A 23,313-nucleotide genomic window follows, 5' to 3' on the forward strand; every position below is an offset into this window, starting at 1 on the left:
TGGTTGTGAAAAATTTATTAAATCTTTTACAGTTAGAAGCAGCAGTAGAACTTCTGGAACATGGAGCCCTGCAACACAAACAGTCAGCTGGTAGCAGATCCAAAGAACAAATCCTGAGAGCTCAGAGACCCACCTCCAACATGTTCAGTATGCTTTGACTGGAACTTGGTCGCCCTTTGGAGGCAGGTAGCCTTTCGGAGGCAGGTAGCCCTTCGGAGGAAGGTAGCCCTGTGGAGGCAGGTAGCCTGGGTAGCTGAACACTGGACTGTACAGAGAGTCAGTGGGGACGTAGCGGGTCTGAGAGAAATGGGCTCTTCCTCTCCTGTAGCGGGACCGAGAGTGGAAGTTGTAGACTGGATCCAGACCGGACACATCAGTGAAGAAGGGCCCATCAGGGGTCTGGTCAGAGATCTGGTCAGTGCTCTGGTAGGTGTAGACACCCGGATAGCCGCCGTAGAAGCCTGTATAGCCGCCATAGACATACTTGACCTGCTGGTCGGGTTTGGTGGTTGTAGTGGGGACGGTCGGGTCAGGACTTGTTGGTCCGCTGACCCAGGGTCCCGGATAATAACCTCTGGGGTTTGGTTCTCTGCCTGCTGCTAGTCCAGAATCTGAGGAGAAACAGGTTAGTAAGGAGACAGCTGAGAGCTTCAGAACAGCTCAGTGAGCTTCATTAGCATCCACTGACCTTGTACAGGCAGACAGGTGATGCTTCCAACCAGCAGACAGGAAATCCACAACAGCCTGAAGACACACCAGAACATTTCAGAGCAAATTCAGTTTACAGAGATAAAGTCTGGCAGCAAGGGTGCCAGAAAGTGAAATAATGCAACATCCCAAATAGTAATAGTTCCCTTGTACAGTTACGAGACAGAAATGTAGATCTGGACATTAACCAAAGTTCTGACCCCTTTTAATGTGGTCAGCATGTAAATTATGAGCTTGTGCCAATGGTTTATACATTTAAACTGAAGATTTTAATTGTTTTTCCAGGAATCAATTTTTAAGAACATTTTGTGGTGATTGAAATATAGTAAAGAATTAAACTATAATGCAGATTTGATAAATAGTTACAGTTCCAGCATTTTGTTATTGTTAATTTTTTTCAGATTCTTCCACTGTAATTTAACCAAAGCACAGAAAAAAGTCATTTCATGGAGCTACATGATGTTTCAGTGTTTAGACTCTTCAGATTCTGATCTCAGCCTCCTGCTTCACTGACTCACCTCATTGTGATTGTGAGTAGATCTAAAGCCGACCCGTGACCTGCCTCCAACGTGCTGCAGACACACAAAAACACACTAAGTTGAGCTGCAGACACAAAGAAGACAATGAGAGCAGATCCAGTCGTTACCTTCTAGCAGAGCTGCAACTTCGTCCCAACAGGAGCTGATCTATGGAGCTTCAACCTGCAGCAGCTGCTTTATATGAAGCTCAGAGCAGAAGCAGCTGATTGGAGCTGATTGATCAGAGACAGCAGCTGATCGTCAATGAAGCTCAGCTGCACATTGTTGAAGCTCTGAGATCAGTCTGAGGTGAAACTCACCTGCTAGAAGATACACAACAAAGATCTCAACTGGAAAATCCTCCTACAGTCCAACACTGATGAAGAAATGAGTCTGAAAACATTCCTCTGCTGAAACACAAACATGGAAATCAGAGTCTGAAGGAACTATTGACGTTTTAATGTCATGGAGATTTAATAAAAGGATGGCAAAAAGACATAAAACAAACACAGAGAGATTGAAAAGAAGGCAAAAAACTGAAAATGATTCAAAAGAGACACAAAACAACAAAAACACTCAAACATTTGTGTCTCTTTCGGGTAATTTTGTAGATTTCCTGGCTGGTTGAGTATCTCTGTGGTGATTTTGTGTCACTGTTTTCTAGTTTTGTGTCTCTTTCTGGTTTTTTGTGTATGTATTTTTCTATGTTTTGTGTCTTTGTGGTTGTGTGGTGTCTCATTATTCTGGTTTTGTGTCTGCAGTTATTTTGTATTTTTGTGGTTGTTTTATGTCTCTTTATGCCACATAAACATTCAGATTAAAGATAAAATTGGTTTGTTCACAATAACTTCAGACAATAAATTTCCACAGACACAAAACCACCATAACGTTACACACAGCAACCACATACATACAAAACAACAACAAAGTACACAAAATAAGCCAAGGCAAGTGTAATGAGATGAAAAACAACCACAGAGACAGAAAACAACCATTAACAGAGAGAAAACAACCACAAAGAGACGTATTAATATCATAGAAATTTCATAAAAGGACGACAAAAAGGCACATAAGTTTCAAAAGATGAAGGAAAATGTTGCAAAGACCTGCAGCATCACAACACAGACACATAAACTGACCACAAAAAGAGACAAAACACAGTGAGGCAAATAAGAAACTACAGCAAAGACGTGCAAAGTTACAAAGCGATGAGATATGTCATTAAAAATGACCAAAACAAAAAAAAAATATACAAAATAACAAAAATACTAAACCGATTTGTTCTGTTTGGGTCTCTTTGTGTATTTTGGGGGTTTTTAGTGTCCGCTTAAACATTTTGTGTCTCTGTATTCTGATTTTGTGTGTCTTTGTGGATATTATGTGTCTCTTTGTGGGCATTTTGTGCACATTTGTAGTTGTAAACAGCATTGCTTGTTAGAAAATTCATCAAAGGATTAGAAAGATTTACCAAATGACCAGAAATACACACAAAATGACCAAAATCACACACACAACACAACCCCAAAGAGTTGCAAAACAACCATGGAAACACAAGTCGACTACAAGGAGAGACAAATGACCAAAACCAGACAGAAATTCTTAACTGATTTTCAAACTAATCAAAGAAGGCCTCACACATGAAGTTAGTCTGTAGGTCGGCCTTCTTTCACCTGCATAATATATTTAGATCATATTTCTCCTGCATTAGCTTCTCTTCACTGGCTACCTGTGAAATCAAGGACAGAGTTTTATAATCCTGCTTCTCAGATTTAAAATTCTCAATGACCAAACTCCGTCTTATCTTCAAGACCTTTAGTGCCTACAGAACCCTTTGCTCTCAGACTGCAGGTTTACTTGCGGTTCCCAGAGTTTCCATAAGCAGAATAGAAATACTGCGACGCTAATAGAGCTGAGTCCTTAATGAAATGAGTATAACAGCTTCTCCTGCTGTGAGAAATATCTGTTACATGATTCCAGGTTCTCTTAGCAGTCTGAGTAAGGTCAGCACTCTTTAGCCAGTTAGCTAATTGGTTAGAAACAAGCTTACATATGCAGACATATGTGCTGTCATATAGTAATAAGTACTAACTGAGCTTACTAGCTATTGTTCATAAGCTGCTACTTAAGTGTGAAAGTTAAGCTCACTAGCTCTGTTAGCTATTAAGATAGTTAGCTAATAGGCCTTATTTAAGACTAGCCAGAGCTACATGAGAAGCACAAATGGAGCTAAGCTCAATTTATCAGCTGTTAGCAAGACTGAAACCAGCTAACACACTCATCGGTTCTTATTTGACACCTAGTACATTAGAAACTAGCTTTAGCACAAACTTAGTTTGACTTACAAGTGCTTAGCTAGAGCTTCATGTGGGGTTAACTTTAGTTGGTCACATGGTGTTAGACTGGTTTGAAACTAGCCAACTCATTATCTAGCATGACTTGCTAGTAAATTAGACACTAGCTGACAAGCAAGATTTTACACCTCAGACACACTGCTCTGCAACTAATCTTTACATTTATAGTATGGCTAACAGCTAGCTGGTTGACTTGGATCTTCCACAACAATATTAGTCTGAAGATGTCCGTTGGATCTGAAGTTATGCACAGCCAACAGGATCAAGTTATCACTAGCTAGAAGTTGGTGGGTCCAAGATGAGTTTCGATGATGTATTTGGCTTCTGTATTTTAGTATTGCCCCACAAAACAGAATCTGCAGTCACTGGCCTCAAGCGCCAAAACGTTTATTACGGATTGCGTTCATTATCCTCACCCTAACCAGTCAAGGCAGATGGCTGCTATCCCCTGAACCTAGTTCTGTCAGGTTGGTCCTTATGACCTAGTGCTTGCTTAAAGTGAACCTAAATATTTCCAGTTTTTGGACGGTGTTCACTTTACTGTATGAAGTTCTGCAAGACAGTTTGAAGTTTGTCCTATGCAATCAAATAGGTTTTAAAGTGTTTAATCTATAAAAACTTGGGACTCAGGTTTAGCATTACATCAGGTTCTTACAGCAAACTGGAACATTCAGAAACAAGATGGTCACCTCGAAATGCCTGAAGGCTAAAGCTAATGGTTTTAGCAAAGCTGTCTACAGGAAACCTTCATTTATTACAGCTCTTGAATATTCTCACGATAAAGTGACGAAGACTGACAGAAACTGGTTCTGAAAATCATTTATTAAATCTTGTACAGTTAGAAGCAGCAGAAGAACTTCTGGAACATGAGACCTGCAACACAAAGAGTTAGTCAGCTGGCAGCAGATCCACAGAGCAGATCCTGAGAGCTCAGAGACCCACCTCCAACATGTTCAGTAGGCTTTAACTGGAACTTGATCACCCTTTGGAGGCAGGTAGCCTTTCGGAGGCAGGTAGCCTGGGTAGCTGAACACTGGACTGTACAGAGAGTCTGTGGGGACGTAGCGGGTCTGAGAGAAATGGGCTCTTCCTCTCCTGTAGCGGGACCGAGAGTGGAAGTTGTAGACTGGATCCAGATCGGACACATCAGTGAAGAAGGGCCCATCAGGGGTCTGGTCAGAGGTCTGGTCAGTGCTCTGGTAGCTGTAGGAACCCGGATAACCACCATAGACACCTGGATAGCCACCATAGACATACTTGACCTGCTGGTCGGGCTTGGAGGGTCCAGAGGGGACGGTCGGGTCAGGACTTGCTGGTCCTCTGACCCAGGGTCCCGGATAATAACCTCTGGGGTTTAGTTCTTCTCCTGCTGCTCCAGAATCTGAGGAGAAACAGGTTAGTAGGAAGCAGCTGAGAGCTTCAGAGCAGCTCAATGAGCTTCATTAGCATCCACTGACCTTGTACAGGCAGACAGGTGATGCTTCCAACCAGCAGACAAGAAATCCACAACAGCCTGAAGACACAACAGAACATTTCAAAGCAGCAATTCAATTTAAAGAGATTCAAATCTGTAAAATAGTAAAGTGTCCTGTAGCTTCATGTTGTTTAAATGTTCACTCACCTCATTGTGATAATAAGCAAATCTAAAGCCAACCCGTGACTTGCCCCCTCGTCCCAACAGGAGCTGATCTGTGGAGCTTCAACCTGCAGCAGCTGCTTTATATGAAGCTCAGAGCAGAAGCAGCTGATTGGAGCTGATTGATCGGAGACAGCAGCTCATCGTCAATGAAACTCAGCTGCAGATTGTTGAAACTCTGAGGCCTTGTCCACACATAGCCGGGTTTTTGTAAAACCGAATATCCTGCCCCCTCCGTCTAGAAAAAAACTTACGTACACACCACCTCGTTTTTAGAAAAAAACTTCATCCACACCTAACCGCATAAGTGCGTTTTTAAGCACATTCATAAGCATGCCGGACTTTTAGGTGGCAGTAGTTCCCCAAATCCTAGCAAGGTGGTGGAGAATAACCGTCCTTAACGTCATCCTTCGCCTGTGTTGTTGAATGTAGAGCAGTATCTGGGCTTGTAAAAACAAGCAAGTAAAAAGCGCCTGTACAAGAAACAGCGGCCAAAACCTTGTGAGAGCATCCATACTGTTACCCAATGTAAACACAGGTCGCATATGTGACGTAAGAACATATTTTGTCGCAGGCGGTGACGTTTCGAAACGCAAAACCCCGGTTACTGATGTCCACATGCAGACGCATAAAACGGAGAATTCGCAAATCTTCACTTTGGTCGGAGTTTTTAAAAAGAATCGTTTTTGATGACGTAAATCTGCGTTTTCGTGTGGATGATAGGCCGAATCGTAGAAAAATATCTTCGTTTTGTGAGATACCCGGCTACGTGTGGACAAGGGCTGAGACTCATCTGCTGGAAGATACACAACAAAGACTAAACTGCAAAATCCTCCTACAGTCCAACACTGATGAAGAAATGAGTCTGAAAACATTCATCTGCTGAGACACAAATATATAAAAATCAGAGTCTGAAGGGACTATTGAAGTTTTAATGTCATGGAGATTTAATAAAAGGATGACAAAAAGACACAAAACTACAAAGGATGTAAGAAAATGTTAGAAAGACCTGCAGGATCACAACACAAGAACACAAAATGACCACAAAAAGTATGCATGCAAAAGAAGAAACTTCCAGAAAGACATGTAAAGTCGCTACAAAGAGATGGGATATAATGTCAGTGAAAATAACTTAAAAGAGACACAAAGAGACATAAAATGGCCAAAAATAGTCACAAAATGACCACAAACAGATGCAAAACAACAAAATGACACAAAATTATCACAAAAAGACACAAAACAAACACAAAAAGACAATATAAAAATCTAACAAAGAGACATGAAATGATTAAAAAGAGACAGACTTTTATTGATTTTACTTAGTTTTACCTTTTATGCTGTATTTGTGCTCCTGTTGCGAGTTCAGCTAAAAAAAAGTTATTGTAATCAACAGTCACTCAGTGTAGTGTTTTGTTCTCCTTCCTCTTCTGTTATTAAATGTTCTCTGCTCTTTTTTATTGATAAGGCTGTCTATACTCAATATCTTTGATCCCCTCATAAGTGATCATGAACATTTCTTGTTAGAAAGTTCATCAAATGGTTAGAAAGAGACACAAACTGATCACAAAAAGACATAAAAAGACCACAAAGAGTCACCAAATGACCAGAAATACACACAAAATGATCAAAATTACACACACAAAACAACCCCAAACACATGCAAAATGACCATGGAAACACAAGCCAACTACAGAGACCTAAAATGACCAAAACTAATCAAAGAAGGTCTCACACATAAAACAAGTCTGTGGGTCGGCCTTCTTTCACCTGCGTAATATCATATTTAGATCATCTTATGCCAGTGTTAGCTTCTCTTCATTGGCTCCCTGTGAAATCCAGGATAGAGTTTAAAATCCTGTGCCTCACAGATTCATTTCTTAATGACCAAATTCCATTTAATCTAAAAACTTTATTGTACAACATCATCCAAACAAAACCCTTTGCTCTCAGACTGCAGGTTTACTTGCAGTTCCCAGAGTTTCCGGAAGCAGAACAGAAATACTGCGATGCTAATAGAACTGAGTCCACAATGAAATGAGTTTAACAGCTTCTCCTGCTGTGAGAAATATCTGTGACATGATTCCAGGTTCTCTTAGCAGTCTGAGTAATGTCAGCACTCTTTAGCCAGTTAGCTAATTGGTTAGAAACAAGCTAACAAGAGCTAGTTTAGTACTAACTAGCTTACAAGTGCAGACATATGCGCTATCACCTAGTAGTAAGTAGTAACTGCGCTTACTAGCTACAGCTCGTAAACTGCTACTTAAGTTTGAAAGTTAAGCTCACTAACTTGTTTTGCTAAGTAACATTATTAGCTATAAATATAGTTAGCTATAGGCCTTATTTAATAACTACTAGCCAGAGCTACACGAGAGGCACAAATTGGAACTAAGTTCACTCCATTAATAGGCTGTTTGTGAAATTGAAACCAGCTAGCATGCCAATGAGTTCTTATTTGACAGCTAGTACTATAAACTAGTAGGTTAGACGTTAGCTTTAGCATTAATGTGGTTTTACTTACAAGTGCCTAATTAGACCTACATGAGGGGCTAACTTTACTCTGGTCAATTGATGCTTGTTAGGTTTGAAACTAGCCAACTCACTAGATAGCAAAACTTGCTTTAATTAGAAACTAGGTGACAATGCTTCACTTCTCCCCCCACCTCAAACACACTGTTCAGAAACTAATCTTTTGCATTTATTCTAACAAGGTTACATAATGCTCGGTCTAGCCTGCCAACTGGGCTTATTCCTGAGCTGTTCACCAGCAGCTAGCTGGTTAATTTAGAGTTTCTACTGCCATGTTAGTCTGAAGATGTCCAGACTTGAACATGAAACACAAGAGGATCAAACTAACATTAGCTAACTGGTTGGCAGTCAATGAGCCTGAGATGTCTTTATCATGTTAGACTTTTACATTTGACTATAGCACCACAAAATGGGTAACTTGACCTGCAGCCACTGGCCTCAAGCTCCAAAGTGTTTATGGAGTGTATGTTAGCCTCACCCTAACTAGTTGAGGCTGCACTCCCTGAGCCTGGTTCTGTCAAGTTGTTTTTGAGTCCCTCCCACCAAAACCAAGTGCTTGTTCAAATGGTATCAAAAAACACTAAATTGGAAGGGGTTTCCTTATATAAAGTCCAGTAAGATGTTGAGAATTCATGCTAGGCAAAAATGTTTTAAGTGTTCAAGCTGTTAAAACGGTGCACTCAGGTTTAACATCTTAATTTCTTACAGAAAACTAGAACCATAATACAAGGTCACCTTGAAAGTGAAAGCTAATAGCTTCAGCAAAACTGCCTGCTGGAAACCTTCATTTATCAAAGCTGTTGGATAGTTTCAGGATAAAGTAATAAAAACTGAGACAAACTGGTTCTCAAAATCCATTTATTAAATCTTGTGCAGGTCTTGATCTTGTACAGTTCGAAGCAGCAGAACTTCTGGAACATGAGACCTGCAACACAAACAGTTAGTCAGCTGGCAGCAGATCCACAGAGCAGATGCTGAGAACTCAGAGCCTCACCTCAAACATGTTCAGTAGGCTTTGACTGGAACTTGGTCACCCTTTGGAGGAAGGTAGCCCTGTGGAGGCAGGTAGCCTGGGTAGCTGAACACTGGACTGTACAGAGAGTCAGTGGGGACGTAGCGGGTCTGAGAGAAATGGGCTCTTCCTCTCCTGTAGCGGGACCGAGAGTGGAAGTTGTAGACTGGATCCAGATCGGACACGTCAGTGAAGAAGGGCCCATCAGGGGTCTGGTCAGAGGTCTGGTCAGTGCTCTGGTAGCTGTAGACGCCTGGATAACCGCCATAGACGCCTGGATAACCGCCATAGACGCCTGGATAGCCGCCATAGACATATTTGACCTGCTGGTCGGGTTTGGTGGTTGTAGAGGGAACGGTCGGGTCAGGACTTGTTGGTCCGCTGACCCAGGGTCCCGGATAATAACCTCTGGGGTTTGGTTCTCTGCCTGCTGCTAGTCCAGAATCTGAGGAGAAACAGGTTAGTAGGAGACAGCTGAGAGCTTCAGAACAGCTCAGTGAGCTTCATTAGCATCCACTGACCTTGTACAGGCAGACAGGTGATGCTTCCAACCAGCAGACAGGAAATCCACAACAGCCTGAAGACACACCAGAACATTTCAGAGCAAATTCAGTTTACAGAGATTAAGTCTGGCAGCAAGGGTGCCAGAAATTGAAATAATGCAACATCCCAAATAGTAATAGTTCCCTTGTACAGTTACTAGACAAATATAGATCTGGACATTTACTAAAGTTCTGACCCTTTTTAGTACGGTCAATATGTAAATTATGAGATTGTACCAATGGTCTATACACTTAAACTGAAGATTTTAATTGTTAAACCATTTTCCAAGAATCCATTTTTGAAACATTGCGGTGATTGAAATATACTTGAAAGTCAAAACTATAACATAGATTTGATAAATATTTACAGTTCCAGCACATTTGCATCTTAAAGTTAAAACTAATTTTCCAACCTTTCTACCTATGTGGAGTTCAACAAAACACAAAAACTCTAAAAACAACAAGCCATTCAAAATTAAAACAGTGTTTAGACTCCACAGATTCTGATCTCAGCCTCCTGCTTCAGTGACTCACCTCATTGTGATTGTGAGTAGATCTAAAGCTGACCCGTGACCTGCCTCTGACACGCTGCAGACGCACAAAAACACACAAAGTTAAACTGCAGACACAAAGAAGACAATGAAAGCAGAGCCAGCCGTTACCTTCTAGCAGAGCTGCAACTTCGTCCCAACAGGAGCTGATCTGGGGAGCTTCAACCTGCAGCAGCTGCTTTATATGAAGCTCAGAGCAGAAGCAGCTGATTGGAGCTGATTGATCAGAGACAGCAGCTGATCGTCAATGAAGCTCAGCTGCACATTGTTGAAGCTCTGAGATCAGTCTCACCTGCTGGAAGATACATTAAAAAAAAAAAAAAGATCTCAACTGGAAAATCCTCCTACAGTCCAACACTGATGAAGAAATGAGTCTGAAAACATTCCTCTGCTGAAACACAAACATGGAAATCAGAGTCTGAAGGGACTGTTGATGTTTTATTGCTTCAACGATGTGCAGCTGAGCTTCACTGATGATCAGCTGCTGTCTCTGATCAATCAGCTCCAATCAGCTGCTTCTGCCCTGAGCTTCATATAAAGCAGCTGCTGCAGGTTGAAGCTCCATAGATCAGCTCCTGTTGGGACGAAGTTGCAGCTCTGCTAGAAGGTAATGACTGGATCTGCTCTCATTGTCTTCTTTGTGTCTGCAGCTCAACTTAGTGTGTTTTTGTGTGTCTGCAGCACGTTGGAGGCAGGTCACGGCTCGGCTTTAGATCTACTCACAATCACAATGAGGTGAGTCACTGAAGCAGGAGGCTGAGATCAGAATCTGAAGAGACTAAATGCTGTTTTAATTTTAAATGGCTTGTTTTTTTGTTTTTTTTTTTGTTTTTGTTTTATAAAGAGTTTTTATGTTTTGTTGAACTCCAGATAATGTAACTTTATGACACAAATGTGCTGGAACTGTAAATGTTTATCAAGTCTGCATTATAGTTTTAACTCTTAAGTATATTTCAATTACAGCATTGTTTCAAAAATGGGTTCCTGGAAAATGGTTTAACAGTTCATCTTCAGTTTAAATGTATAGACCATTGGTACAATCAGGTAATTTACATGTTGACCATATTGAAAAGGGTCAGAACTTTAGTAAGTGTCTAGATCTATATTTGTCTAGTAACTGTACAAGGGAACTATTACTATTTGCGATGTTGCATTATTTCACTTTCTGGCACCCTTGCTGCCAGATTTAATCTCTGTAAACTGGATTTGCTCTGAAATGTTCTGGTGTGTCTTCAGGCTGTTGTGGATTTCCTGTCTGCTGGTTGGAAGCATCACCTGTCTGCCTGTACAAGGTCAGTGGATGCTAATGAAGCTCATTGAGCTATTCTGAAGCTCTCAGCTGTCTCCTTACTAACCTGTTTCTCCTCAGATTCTGGACTAGCAGCAGGCAGAGAACCAAACCCCAGAGGTTATTATCCGGGACCCTGGGTCAGCGGACCAACAAGTCCTGACCCGACCGTCCCCACTACAACCACCAAACCCGACCAGCAGCTCAAGTATGTCTATGGCGGCTATCCAGGCGTCTATGGCGGTTATCCAGGCGTCTACAGCTACCAGAGCACTGACCAGACCTCTGACCAGACCCCTGATGGGCCCTTCTTCACTGATGTGTCCGATCTGGATCCAGTCTACAACTTCCACTCTCGGTCCCGCTACAGGAGAGGAAGAGCCCATTTCTCTCAGACCCGCTACGTCCCCACTGACTCTCTGTACAGTCCAGTGTTCAGCTACCCAGGCTACCTGCCTCCACAGGGCTACCTTCCTCCAAAGGGTGACCAAGTTCAAGTCAAAGCCTACTGAACATGTTGGAGGTGGGGCTCTGAGCTCATGAATTGTTCTATGGATTTGCTGCCACCTGACTGTTGCAGGTCTCCATGTTCTAGAAGTTCTACTGCTGCTTCTAACTGTACAAGATTTAATAAATGATTTTCAGAACTAGCCTTTGTCTCAGTCTTCATCACTTGATCCTGAACATGTCTGACAGCTGTGCTAAATGAAGGCTTCTTACAGGCAGCATTGCATGACTATTAGCTTTAGTCTTCAAGCATTTAAAAGCTGCATCTTGTCTCTGAAGGTCCCGGTAGTGATTTAGGGAGAAGAACTGGATCTAAACATCTCTGTTGGGCCTGCTTCACATTACAGCCTGCGTGTTTGAGATTATTTCTGCTGCTTTTTTTTTTTTTTTTTTTTTTAAAAACCTGAGGTCAAAGTTTTTCCCCAGCTTGTATGCTTTGAAACCTGTTTGCTTATGTAATGTACTTCGAACATGCCATCAGCACTTGGTAAGGTGAAGGCCATTCCAAATTTGACTGGAAAGAACCCAAACTTCACTGACGCAGCCATCTGCCTCAACTGTTATGGTGAGAAGCCAATCCATAAACTGCTTGGTGAGGCCAATGCAAGATCATGTGAGCCAGGTTGTGGGGCTACTGTCAAATACACAAAGGCCAAAACTCATCTTAGGCCTGCCAACCAGCTAATGTTAACTTGATCCTGCAACTGTGCTTCATAGTAACTTCAGGTCTGAACATCTTCAGACTAACACATTTGTAGGAACTCTAAATTAACCAGCTAGCTGCTCATGGTAGAACTAGTAAATGGCACTCATGAGTCTAGACAGGCAGATGGCAGCCTTGATAAAATGTGTGACAAAGATTAGTTGCTGAAGTGTTCATGAAGTGCAAAAAATATTGATTGAAAAATGTCAGCTAATTAGTACTAGTGAGTTGCATAGTTTCAAATCTATTAACTCAGTTTATAAACAGAAGTTTGCCCCTCATGTAGCTCTAAGTTGGGGCTTGTAAGTTAAGCTAGCTAGTTTTTAAGTTACTACCTGGTAGTGCTAGCTAGTAAATAAGAGCTAGTTATGATGCTAGTGTCAGATATGCTAACTAGCAGCAAATGAACAGAGTAAAATTAGCCCCAAGCTGTGCCCCTCATCTACTGTAGCTCTGTCTAATAGCTAGTAGGTAGTTAGCATTTAAGCTGTGTTCTACTCACAAGCTTACAAACAAGAACTAGCTAGCACGTTGCTGGATTCAAACATATTCGCTAGCAGCTTATTGACAGAGTGAAGTTAGCCCCAGTCTGTGCTCCTCATGTAGCTCTGGCTAGTAGCTAGTAAGTAAGGCCTAGATAGCCTGTTGTTTATTTTTTAGTTTAATAACTACTCGTGCGAGCTAGCAAAAAGAGCTAGTTAGCTGACTAGGCAGGTAGTATATGTGACCTTGTTAAAATAAATGGAAAGAAAGATTAGCTACTGAGCCGTGTATTTTTGAGGTGCAAAACATTCTTAGTTGATTCAAAAGTGCCAAACAAGCCAGGTAGCTTCTAATTTACTTGAAAGTCATACTAGCTAGTGAGTTGACTGTTTTCAAACTTATTAACTAGCAGCTTATGAACGGAGTAAAGTTAGTCTCTCATGTAGTTCTAGCTAGTAGCTTTTAAGCTAAACCATGTTAGCACTAAAGCTGGTGTCTATCTTACTATCTGGTGGTGCTGCTAGGAAATAAAAGCTACTTAGATTGTGAGCTAGTTTCAGACATACTAACTAGCAGCGTATGCACAGAGTGAAGCTAGCTCTAGTCTGAGCCCTTCATCTACTGTAGCTATACCTAGCAGCTAGTGAGTTCGACCTTGTTAACCTTAAAGTACTACTCAGCAAATGAAAAGCTAGTTAGCATGTTAGCTACTTTCAAACTTATGAAACAGTCATGTTAGCTCCAGTCTGTTCCCCTCATGTAGCTCTGGCTAATGGCTTGTAAATGAGACCTAGATAGCCTTTTTTTTTTGGTTTAGCTTCATAGCTAATAGTGCCAGCCAGCAAAAAAAACCCCTGTCATCTTTTTCAGATAACACAGTGACTTTATTAGCCCACAACAGGAATAGAACAGCATGAAAGACAAAATAAATGTAATCAATAGAGCATTGTGCCTCTTTTTTGGTCATTTTGTGTCTCTTCGTGCTTATTTTGCATCTCTTTGTGATCATTTTGTGTCTCCTTGTGGTCATTTTGTGTCTCTTTATGGTCATTTTATGTCTGTTTTGTGGTGAGTTTGTGTCTCCTTGTAGTCATTTTGTTTCTCTTTACAGTCATCTTGTGTTGCCTTGTAGTCAGTTTGTGTCTCTGTGATCGTTTTGTTTTTCATTTTGGTCATTTTGTGTCTCCTTATGGTCAATTTATGTCTCTTTGTAGTCAGTTTGTGTCTCCGTGTGGTCATTTTGTTTCTCTTTACAGTCATCTCGTGTCTAATTGTAGTCAGTCTATGTCTCTGTGATCGTTTTGTTTTTCATTTTGGTCATTTTATGTCTCCTTGTGGTAATTTTGCATCTCTTTGAGGTTGTTTTGTGTCTCCTTGTGGTCATTTTGTTTCTCTTTAAAGTCATCTTGTGTCTAATTTTAGTCAGTTTGTGTCTGATCATTTAGTTTTTTGTCTCTGGGAGATTGCTTTGTCTCTTTTTTGGGTCTTTTTTTGGTCCCTTTTGGTCATTCTGTTTGTTTATGGTTGTTTTGTGGCCTTGTGGATGTTCTATGCCTATTTTTTGCTAACTTTGTGTCTCTTTATGGGTGTTTTGTGTCTTTTTGTTGTTGAGCCTCGAACCACTTGGGCCTGCTGGGTCTTTTGAGGAGATCAAAGATATTGAGTATTGGCAACCTTATCAATAAAAAAAGTACAAACAATAATAGCTTTATTAATCCCAACTCACAGCAGAAATATAAACACATCAGTTAAAATAAAGCTTGACAGGAAAAAGGTGATTGTTTCATGTGCAGGTATAACCTAAATTCACCTGTAAGAACAGCTGAAGCTTCTGGAGGATTCTTCTTCTTCTTCCATCAGTGAAGCTCACAGGTGTCCTCCATCAGCAGCTGTTTCCTGCTCATCAATCAGCTTTTGTTCATTTAAGAGCAGCTGCTGCAAGTTGGAGGCACCACAGAGGAGCTGCAGCTGTTATAAGGTAAGACCTGCAGTTTGTTTGAGCTTTAATGTTACCCCCGATCAGCGATTTAAACTTTGTGTGTTGTTTGAATTTGCAGTCTGTTGGGGAGAAGTTACAAACCTTCTGTCCGTAACTCTACAATTTACCCATTTAATTCTGCAAGAATGAGGTGAGGAAAGTCCTAAATGTTCCTAGACTTTGCCTAAAAAGAATAAAAATTAAAATGTTGTTTGATTCCAGGGTGTTGTGGATTTCATGTTTGCTGATTGGCAGCATCAGCTGCCTGCCTGTTAAAGGTAAAACACCATTTAAACCAATATAAGGAGCTCCAGCTCTGGAAAACTGGATGCTTCTAACCATGTTTCTCCTCAGATACTGGACCAAGCACCGATCCTGTTTGGTCGCCGTACAGACCTTCGTGGTACCCGGGAACTGGGGGTTCTGACCAGGCCTCTGACCAGTCCGCTGGTGCTGCAGGTTATGTTGGCGGCGACTGGTTCCACACTGGACAGGTAGGCGGATCTCAGGGCTCCCAGGTTTCTACTGGAGATCCTACAGACGATGGCGATGAGCCGTTCTTCAGCGACACGTCCGACCTGGATAAAGTTTACGCCTTCAGCTCTCGGTCACGCTACCAGCGAGGACGAGCCATGTTCGCTCAGACCCGCTACACCCCGACGGAGCCGCTCTTCCCCCCGGTGCCGATATTTAAATACCATGGAGACTCTAAAACTCCAATCAAAGGCAGCTTCTAAACATCTCTGTGGTGAGGATCAGTTCGTTCAGCATCATCATGGTCTTCTGTTGGTAAACTGATTTTAATCTTTTGTGTTTGCTTCTGCAGGTCTTGTGTTCAGAGAACTCTGTTGATTCTCTTAATGACCAATAAACCACCTTACATGATCTTCTGTTCATTCTTGGAGGTTTTTCTAGTGAACTTCATATGAATATGGCTTTATATGTGCATATTAGTATATATTACTGTTAAATCTGACTTCCTTCAGTCCCCTGGAGGAGACCAAACTTGGGTTTCCAGATAAAATGCTCCCATTACATTGGGCGTCTAAGGTCAGTTTGTTCTTCTGATTAAAATGGCAGTAAGAGGTTTGCGATCCAGGATGAGCCCCCAGAAGATGTTGCGAATTCTAAACTATTGGAAAACTGAGCTTCATCCAGCAACCTCATTCCTCAAAGCTTTTTTTTTTTTAAATTTTTCTCTATGTAAAGCTAAAATAGTTGTCATTAACCTCAGAGCATTTTCTTGCCCCCAGAATTGACTAAATGTAATTAATGAATCACAGATATAAAGTGGTTGCACATCATTTTTTCATAGGTAACATGGGTTTTGCTTGTATTTGACTCGATTACCACTGCAAATTCTGGCTGCGTTCAAATGCTGGACTACAGGTCAAGAGCTTATTTGTCATTTAACTTTTTATGGAAAAAAATGCAAAAGGTCCTTAAACCACCAACATGGAGAAATTCAAAATGGAAGCTGCTGTACTATCTGTGATCATTTACATAAAACCTGAAGCCAGCTGCTCCTTGTTGATGCTTTTGGTTGCAGCAGTCATGCAGGTATTTATTCCAAGGTCTATATGTTTTGATGGGACTTTACTTATCCTGCTTGCGTCTGATGAAACAAAGGATGTCTTTTTTTCTAGTGGAGAAGTGCTTCAAACTACAAATGCTATAGAACTTATGTGAAGCTTCTGTGCTTGTAAGTAAACAATGAAAGCAATTACGCCACTGTGTGGCCAGTTATAAAATCCTGATGCTGTTTAACATTAACACTCCAATTATAAGAGCAAAATTGCATTTTTTTTTTTTTTAAATTAAAAAATACTTCTGCAGCCACCGTAAAATGCTGCACACACACTAATGCATCCTGTCTAATTCCTCGCTTAATATCATTCAATTGCATAAGAAGTATTTCTACTTTGGACACTTTAGGTACATGCTGATTTAAACATTTCTCTACTTTTACTGAAGTATAATTTCGGGTCCAGCAATTTTATTTGTAGCTTAAACTGTAGAATTAGTACCTTTACTTGATTAAATCCACGTTACGTTGTAAAAATGTGTTTATTCTGAGGTAAATCCAAGTACTTTGTCTGATTTTGTGAAAATTCCGACTTTTTCAGTGTTTTTTTGAACGTAGCGCAGCGTCAGCCAATCCCATCACCGCAAGGAGGCTGCGTGATGACGTTTAATTTAGGCGCCATTTTGAGTTGTTTTTAGCTTTAGCATCGTGAAACCTGATGCGGATGACCAACTGGTCAGATTTTAGAGTAAACGCTCATTCTGAAAATCATTTTTCGACTTGTAATGCATCGTTAGCAGTCAGTGTTGCATCGAAATGACCTCCGCTATACTGTCGGCCTTAAATATCCTCACCAGACCCGTGAACGGTAAGTTTAACTGACAGAAGCTAACCCAAGAAGCTAACTTTAACAGGAAAATGTGAGAATGTTGAGACATGGTTCTAAAGTTAAATTGATCACAGATATGAAACTATGCTTTAAAAAGTCTTTAAGCTTCCTCTGATGATCTAGTCCAGACTTGACAAGCCTCTGTGTGGCGGAGTTTGATGTAAACCTGGTCTGATGTGGACTAGATGTGAAAAAGCAATGAAATTACTCTTAATTTGCGTTTTTATTGATGGAATAATTGATTTGGAAATCTGCACGTTTGTTTTAAACAGGCTTTGATTTAGCTGGGATAATGTAGCCCACATCTGGTGTCGTCTTTATCAGCACCTCATCCCATATGGTTTAAATGATGAGATCAAAAAGACATTATAGGTTTTACATTTCTTGTGCCTGCATGTTATTTAAGTACAGGTGAGTTTTTCTGTCATAAATCAATTGATGTCTTGTACGGATTTAGACGTGGGTTTTTAGGCAGTGTTTAGACCCTTTTTTCTTTCGAGCTTTCCAATTAATTGGATAAATAAAAGTTCATGTCAGTGTCATTAGTTGGCCGAAAAGCATTAGAAGAATCCTTTAAAAAGTCTCAATAATCTGGATGAAAAGGTTGAAAGCTGTGAGCTGATTTGTTGCACTTTCAGAAACACAGTCACGTCTTTATTATTTCCAATTTCCTATGTAATGAGGAAATCTGACAGTGTTTGATAACTAATTACATGTAGCATTCAGATTCATTCATCATGTTTTTATATTTTATGTTTTATTGCTCTTAGAGTGTTTTGTTTTGGAAATTTTTGTACTTATGTTGAAAAATGTTTATTTTATTCTTTATTTTTTTGTTTAGAGAGCCCTGCACAAGAATTCCTGTGTGTCTAGACTGTCTGTTTGCAGATATTGACAAATGAAACATCTTGATTCCAAATAGTGACAGTTAAAAGATAAAAAAAAAAAAGGTCATCTTTATTATTCCTGAGGAGCAATTTGTCCTATAGTGAACAAAATAACACAGTGGCAGATTATTATACCACACTTTAAAACCACACAATAGACAATAAACATATAGAAATACAATGAAACCATGTCTCTGTGACCAGATACAAGGATGATGACTGGGCCTTTTTTATTCTCCATCTCTGTAATATACAGAGATTTCCAATTTCAGTCCAGTTTTAGTACTTTTTGAGGATAAGTGACCCAAACCAGCAGACAAAAGGAAAATGTTAAAACAGATTTAATTAAACATTTTCATGAATGAGGTGTCAACATTGAACCTGCACTGCTGAGCCACAAACAACCTCCATGTTTGAGTTAAATGTTTAGTTTGTTCTCCGTTATTGTTCCTGAGTACCTTTACTGTTGGACAGTTTGAGTAAATCATATATAAATATGTTATTTATTCAGTTTCTATTTAATAAATACAAGAGGAACATTTGTAACATGTTTGTCACTGAATTATCCAGGACAATCAGTAGTTATTTCATTATTAATTCCTTGAATCATTCACATTTATTTATCATATTTTTGTATTTGATCTGTTATCATTCGTGTAGTGGGTTTTGTTTTGTTCTCCTATTCTGATTGGTGTTTATCTTATTCTATTTTTTACACGACACCAAGAGAGCCCTGCACAAGAATTCCTGTGTATCTAGACTGTCAGTTTGCGCACAAATGGAAACTATAGATCTTGAATGTACAGTTTGAAGCAGAGGCTTCATCCAAACCTCTCCAGAGTTGTTTAAGCTCCTCCTACAGTGTGATGTTCTGTGTTTCTGTCTGTAGAGGCGTCTGGACCCGATGCTCAGTCGTCTCAGCAGCAGGTTCTTCTGGCGGCTCTGGAGGCCAACAGGACTCTTCTGCTGCAGCGTCTCCAGACGGAGAGCAGCCTGGAGGAGGTGAGGAGGCTTCGGGAGGAGGTGAAGGTTGAGGCCGGCTGGTTCTGCAGCAACACGGAGGACGTCACCTGGAGCTTCGTCCAGGAGTGTCTGCTGCTGCTGCTCGCTCTGACCCGACACCTCTCTGAAGAACTGGAGCGTTTCCAGCAGACTCCGCCTCCTCCTGCAGCCAGACGCCGCACACCTGAGCTGGCTCCACCTTTACCCCCCGACGTCCTCAGCGTCGCCCAGCAGAAGACGCTGGCAGCTGCTCTACAATTCGTTGTATCTCTGGGTGTCTGCCCCTACCTGGCCCCAGGTGTGGGCGTCCCTCTGGGCCGCAGGTCCACGTTTGGAGCCTTGGTGGAGAAACTGGTCCGTGGGGGGGCGGAGCCTGCAGGGGGACGCCGTCTTCTCACCACCACTAACGTCCTGCTGCAGCTGGCTGAGCTGTCCACTCTCGCCACGCTGGTGTTCACCAGACATCTGGGGGACGTGATGGCGGCGCTGTGTCAGCTGGGCTACCAGCCTCACCGAGAGGAGCAGAGGGTCAGTCACGTTTAAATACAACATTCATCATCATTCAGTTTCTGTTTAACCCTCATGTTGTCCTCATTTACGGGCACCAAAAAATATTGTTTCCTTGTCTGAAAAAAATACAAAAATTCTGCAAAAAATTTCCCCAGATTTCTAAAAATTTACAGAACCTTCAGGAAGAAAATTCTAATAATTCCTTAAAAATTTCCTTTAAAAGTTTTATTTATTATTTTTTTTTAATTCCCCAAATTTGGCAAGAAAATTCTTGTAAATATTTTCAAAAAAATGAGTAAAAATCTTCCAAAAAAATCCTAAAAATATCGAAAATTATTCCATATGCAGTGGTATGTAAAAGTTTGGACACCCCTGTTAATTTTCAAGATTTTCCTTTATAAATCACTGGTTGTTCAGATCAGCAATTTCAGTTAAATATATCATATAGCAGACGAACACAGTGATATTTGAGAAGTGAAATGAAGTTTATAGGATTTACAGAAAGTGTGTAATAATTATTTAAACAAAAGTAGGCAGGTGCATAAATTTGGGCACCCTTGTTGTTTTATTGATTTGAATACCTTTAGCACTAATTATTGGAACACAAAATGTGTTTGGTAAGCTCACTGACCCTTGACCTACATACACAGGTGAAGCCAATCATGATAAAGGGTATTTAAGGTGGCCAATTGCAAGTTGTTCTCCTCTTTGCATCTTCTTTAAAGAGTGGCAGCATGGGAGCCTCAAAACAACTGTCAAATGACCTGAAAGCAAAGATTGTTCAACATCATGGTTTAGGGGAAGGATACAAAAAGCTAGCTCAGAGATTTCAGCTGTCAGTTTCCACTGTGAGGAACATAGTGAGGAAATGGAAGACCACAAGCACAGTTCTAGTTAAGACCCGGAGTGGCAGGCCAAGAAAAATCTCAGATAAGCAGAGGGGAAGGATGGTGAGAACAGTCAAACTCAACCCACAGACCAGCTCCAAAGACCTACAACATGATCTTGCTGCAGATGGTGTCACTGTGCATCGTTCAACTATTCAGTGCATTTTGCACAAGGGGATGCTGTATGGGAGAGTTATGCAGAAGAAGCCTTTTCTGTGCACATGCCACAAACAGAGTCGCTTCAGGTATGCTAAAGCACATTTGGACAAGCCAGCTTCATTTTGGAATAAGGTGCTGTGGACTGATGACACTAAAATTGAGCTATTTGGACATAACAAGGGGTGGTATGCATGGAGGATGAAGAACACAGCATTCCAAGACAAACACTTGCTACCCACAGTAAAATTTGGTGGTGGTTCCATCATGCTGTGGGGCTGTGTGGCCAGTGCAGGTACTGGTAATCTTGTTAAAGTTGAAGGTCGCATGGATTCCAGTCAGTATCAGCAGATTCTTGCGAACGATGTTCAAGAATCAGTGACAAAGTTGAAGTTGCCCTGGGGCTGGACACTTCAACAAGATAACGACCCTAAACACTGCTCAAATTCTACTAAGGCATTCATGCAGAGCAACAAGTACAACGTTGTGGAATGGCCATCTCAGTCCCCAGACCTGAATATTATTGAAAATCTGTGGTGTGATTTAAAGCGGGCTGTCCATGCTCGGAAACCATCAAACCTGACTGAACTGGAGATGTTTTGTAAAGAACAATGGTCAAAAATACCTTCAACCAGAATCCAGACCCTCATTGGAAGCTATAGGAAGCATTTAGAGGATGTTATTTCTGCAAAAGGAGGATCTACTAAATATTGATGTAATTTCTCTGTTGGGGTGCCCAAATTTATGCACCTGCCTACTTTTGTTTAAATAATTATTGCACACTTTCTGTAAATCCTATAAACTTCATTTCACTTCTCAAATATCACTGTGTTCATCTGCTATATGATATATTTAACTGAAATTGCTGATCTGAACAACCAGTGATTTATAAAGGAAAATCTTGAAAATTATCAGGGGTGCCCAAACTTTCACATACCACTGTATATCAGTAAAACTTCTGATATTTTCTTTAAGAAAAAATCAACCAAAATTCTGCGAAATTTGCTGGATTTTGGTTGATTTTTTTTTTGTGTAAATGTTCTTAAGAAACATTTTTAACATTTCTTTTTTTCCACCAAAATTGTTCAAAGATTTCCCAGAAATGTTGAAAATGTGGACATCAGAAGTTTCACTGTGAAAATGTATTTTTTTTCCCCACATTTTCAAACTTTAAAACGGGTCAATTTTGACCCGCAGGACGACATGAAGGTTAAAGAATTACAGACGACATCACACCAAAGAACCAGGCCGCTAAATTTAAAATAAAACAAGAAAGGACATCTAAAATAAACAGGACATAATACAGAATAAAACACTAAAACTAAGTAATACTAAAAGTAAACTTCAAATAGAAGCAAGTCCGTGAAAGTGGGTTTTAAGAAGTGATTTAAAAGAAGTGGTGCTTTTCCTTTAAATTATAAATCAGAACATCTCCTGTAAAGACCAAGCTGTGTGTTATGTGATATTTTTGATGTCTGTAAATAAGTTGTTTTGTCTTTCCTCTTTTCCTCTGCAGCCGCTCACAGCTGAAGAGTGTCGATTGTGTAAAGAGGCCCTCAGGAACCTGCTGGGTAAAGTCTACCAGCCGATCATCATCAAGGAGCTGCTCATCCTCCAGGGAGGACCCAAACAGGTGGAGATCACAGCCGGCTTTTAATCGGAGAAATACACCAATATGAAGTTCCTGCAGGTTTAATGTTTCAGGAATCATTTCTGTTTGAGCTGAACTCACTTAAATAGCAAAATTACTAAACTCAGGACATTTTCTGACGTGCAAGTCCTTCATATTCTGCCTTTGTGGTTAATTTGTTGTTCGGCAATTAAGCTGTTAATGGCAATTAATCGATTAATCATTAACATCCCTGTTTCAAATCAGCCTATAGCTGCTAACAACTTCCTGCAAAGTGCTACAGTATTTATATTTTTGCTGCTACATGTTTAATTTTTACATTTTTTATTGAAAGCTATAAAATATCTACCTGATAATAAATGTTTATAATAACATTAGAAAAAGGGAATAAAGCTTATTGATGTTTAAAAATGCTGGAATAAATTAAATAATTTTTCGTTATTTGGAAAAAATTACCCATGAAACATACAGTGTATATTCTGTTTTTTTTTTTTAAATACACAATGAATTAAAAAATAACAGTTTCAAATGTAAGAAATCTGAATTTATATGTGTTTTGAGTGCTTTAGGACATTGTTAAACTTATTTGGAGAGGTTTTTAGTCATTTTGGACAAGTTTTAAATAATTCTGGACAAATTTTGAGTCATTTTGAACGGATTTTGAGACATTTAAAAAAAAAAAATCTTAGTCATTTGAGAAATGTTTAAAGTTATTTTGGATATTTTTTTGTAATTTTAGACATGTTTCCGAGTAATTTTGGACAAGTTTCAAGCCATTTGAGGCATTTTTGGAGTCATTTTGACCAATTTTAGGTCATTTAATTCCAGTTATTTTGGAAGGATGTGCAGACTCAGTGAATTAATGTTTACTTTTGGCATCATGAAAATCACCACATTATGTATCTTTAGAAGAGCCTGTTGTCCTCATTTCCCTATCTGGTCATAAATACTTGTTTTTATTGTTTCTTTCTGCTTTAAACTTAGTAAACTCCTGTGTATCTTCATCTCTTCCTGGTGAAAAGTG

General features: G+C 40.2%; 2 protein-coding genes across 3 annotated transcripts in view; one reads left to right on the plus strand and one right to left on the minus strand.

The window, feature by feature from the left end:
- LOC111585030 (uncharacterized) lies at positions 1-5,300 on the minus strand. Its single transcript, XM_055006449.1, has 8 exons — positions 5,199-5,300; positions 5,035-5,090; positions 4,546-4,958; positions 1,547-1,549; positions 1,355-1,389; positions 1,227-1,280; positions 689-744; positions 1-611 (listed from the first exon to the last, which is right to left on the minus strand). Exons 1-8 carry the CDS (start codon positions 5,201-5,203, stop codon positions 145-147), a joined length of 1,089 nt encoding a protein of 362 aa, XP_054862424.1. The 5' UTR covers positions 5,204-5,300; the 3' UTR covers positions 1-144.
- Positions 5,301-17,021: 11,721 nt separating this feature from the next.
- Positions 17,022-23,313, plus strand: part of tango6 (transport and golgi organization 6 homolog (Drosophila)) — a 34,936-nt gene continuing 28,644 nt past the window's right edge. For both annotated transcript variants that reach the window (XM_023294414.3, XM_055006424.1), the window contains exons 1-3: positions 17,022-17,196; positions 18,994-19,634; positions 22,176-22,292. In XM_023294414.3, coding sequence (XP_023150182.2) covers positions 17,145-17,196; positions 18,994-19,634; positions 22,176-22,292 — 810 coding nt within the window. In that variant the 5' untranslated portion in view covers positions 17,022-17,144. The remainder of the gene's footprint in view (positions 17,197-18,993; positions 19,635-22,175; positions 22,293-23,313) is intronic.

Source organism: Amphiprion ocellaris, chromosome 3 (assembly GCF_022539595.1).
Source record: "Amphiprion ocellaris isolate individual 3 ecotype Okinawa chromosome 3, ASM2253959v1, whole genome shotgun sequence".
Taxonomy (NCBI): domain Eukaryota; kingdom Metazoa; phylum Chordata; class Actinopteri; family Pomacentridae; genus Amphiprion; species Amphiprion ocellaris.